At 41.1% G+C, this 606-nt stretch overlaps 1 protein-coding gene across 1 annotated transcript in view; it reads left to right on the top strand.

Annotated features, from left to right (window-relative positions):
• Positions 1-372: 372 nt before the first annotated feature.
• The window catches only part of MELLADRAFT_102254 (uncharacterized protein), a gene marked incomplete at both ends in the record, with an annotated part of 3,327 nt that continues 3,093 nt past the window's right edge, over positions 373-606 (top strand). The window contains one exon of the mRNA XM_007405320.1: positions 373-436. Within this exon, the coding sequence (XP_007405382.1) occupies positions 373-436 (64 nt within the window). The remainder of the gene's footprint in view (positions 437-606) is intronic.

Here is a 606-nt window from a genome sequence, read left to right as displayed (position 1 = left end):
TAAAATGAGACACTACACCAAACTACATTTTTTCCTAGGGGCGTAGAAAAGTACTTTGTACATAGAAAATAATACTTTTCTACTCATACAACGCACTTTTCTACACTCATGTAATCAATCAGTGACAATGTATAGAAAAGTATCTATTTTCTGCCTCACACTGCCTCTCAAGTAATTCTATAATTGTACTCTGGCTGTTCGTGATTGCAAGACTCTCCGTCAAGAGCCCCACTCTTGAATTGACTCGCATGCTTACATTCGGCGACACACCCCATTTATATTCACCGTTACAGGCCTTTCACCAGACCCTCAGTACCAACAGCAATCCTGCCTTCAGGCCTGTAACAAGCCGTTCATAGATTGAATCGAACAATGAATGGAAGCACAACTCAGTATGTAACGGGCACGAGTGGCACGACAGAATGTCATCGAAAGAGTACAAAGTGATTGTACATCATCTCATTGCTACAAGCGTTAAAATGGCTCATCAATGATCAAGTAAGTCATTGGAACTCCGTAAGATGCACTTGTAACTCCTGTCGGTTGCCTACTTTGTCTCTTGCTGAATCACGATTTTCATTTCTTCTATGAGTCATCTACACTCTG

This window comes from Melampsora larici-populina, assembly GCF_000204055.1.
Source record: "Melampsora larici-populina 98AG31 unplaced genomic scaffold MELLAscaffold_3, whole genome shotgun sequence".
Lineage (NCBI taxonomy): Eukaryota > Fungi > Basidiomycota > Pucciniomycetes > Pucciniales > Melampsoraceae > Melampsora > Melampsora laricis-populina.
This window is presented reverse-complemented; position numbering and strand designations above follow the sequence as displayed.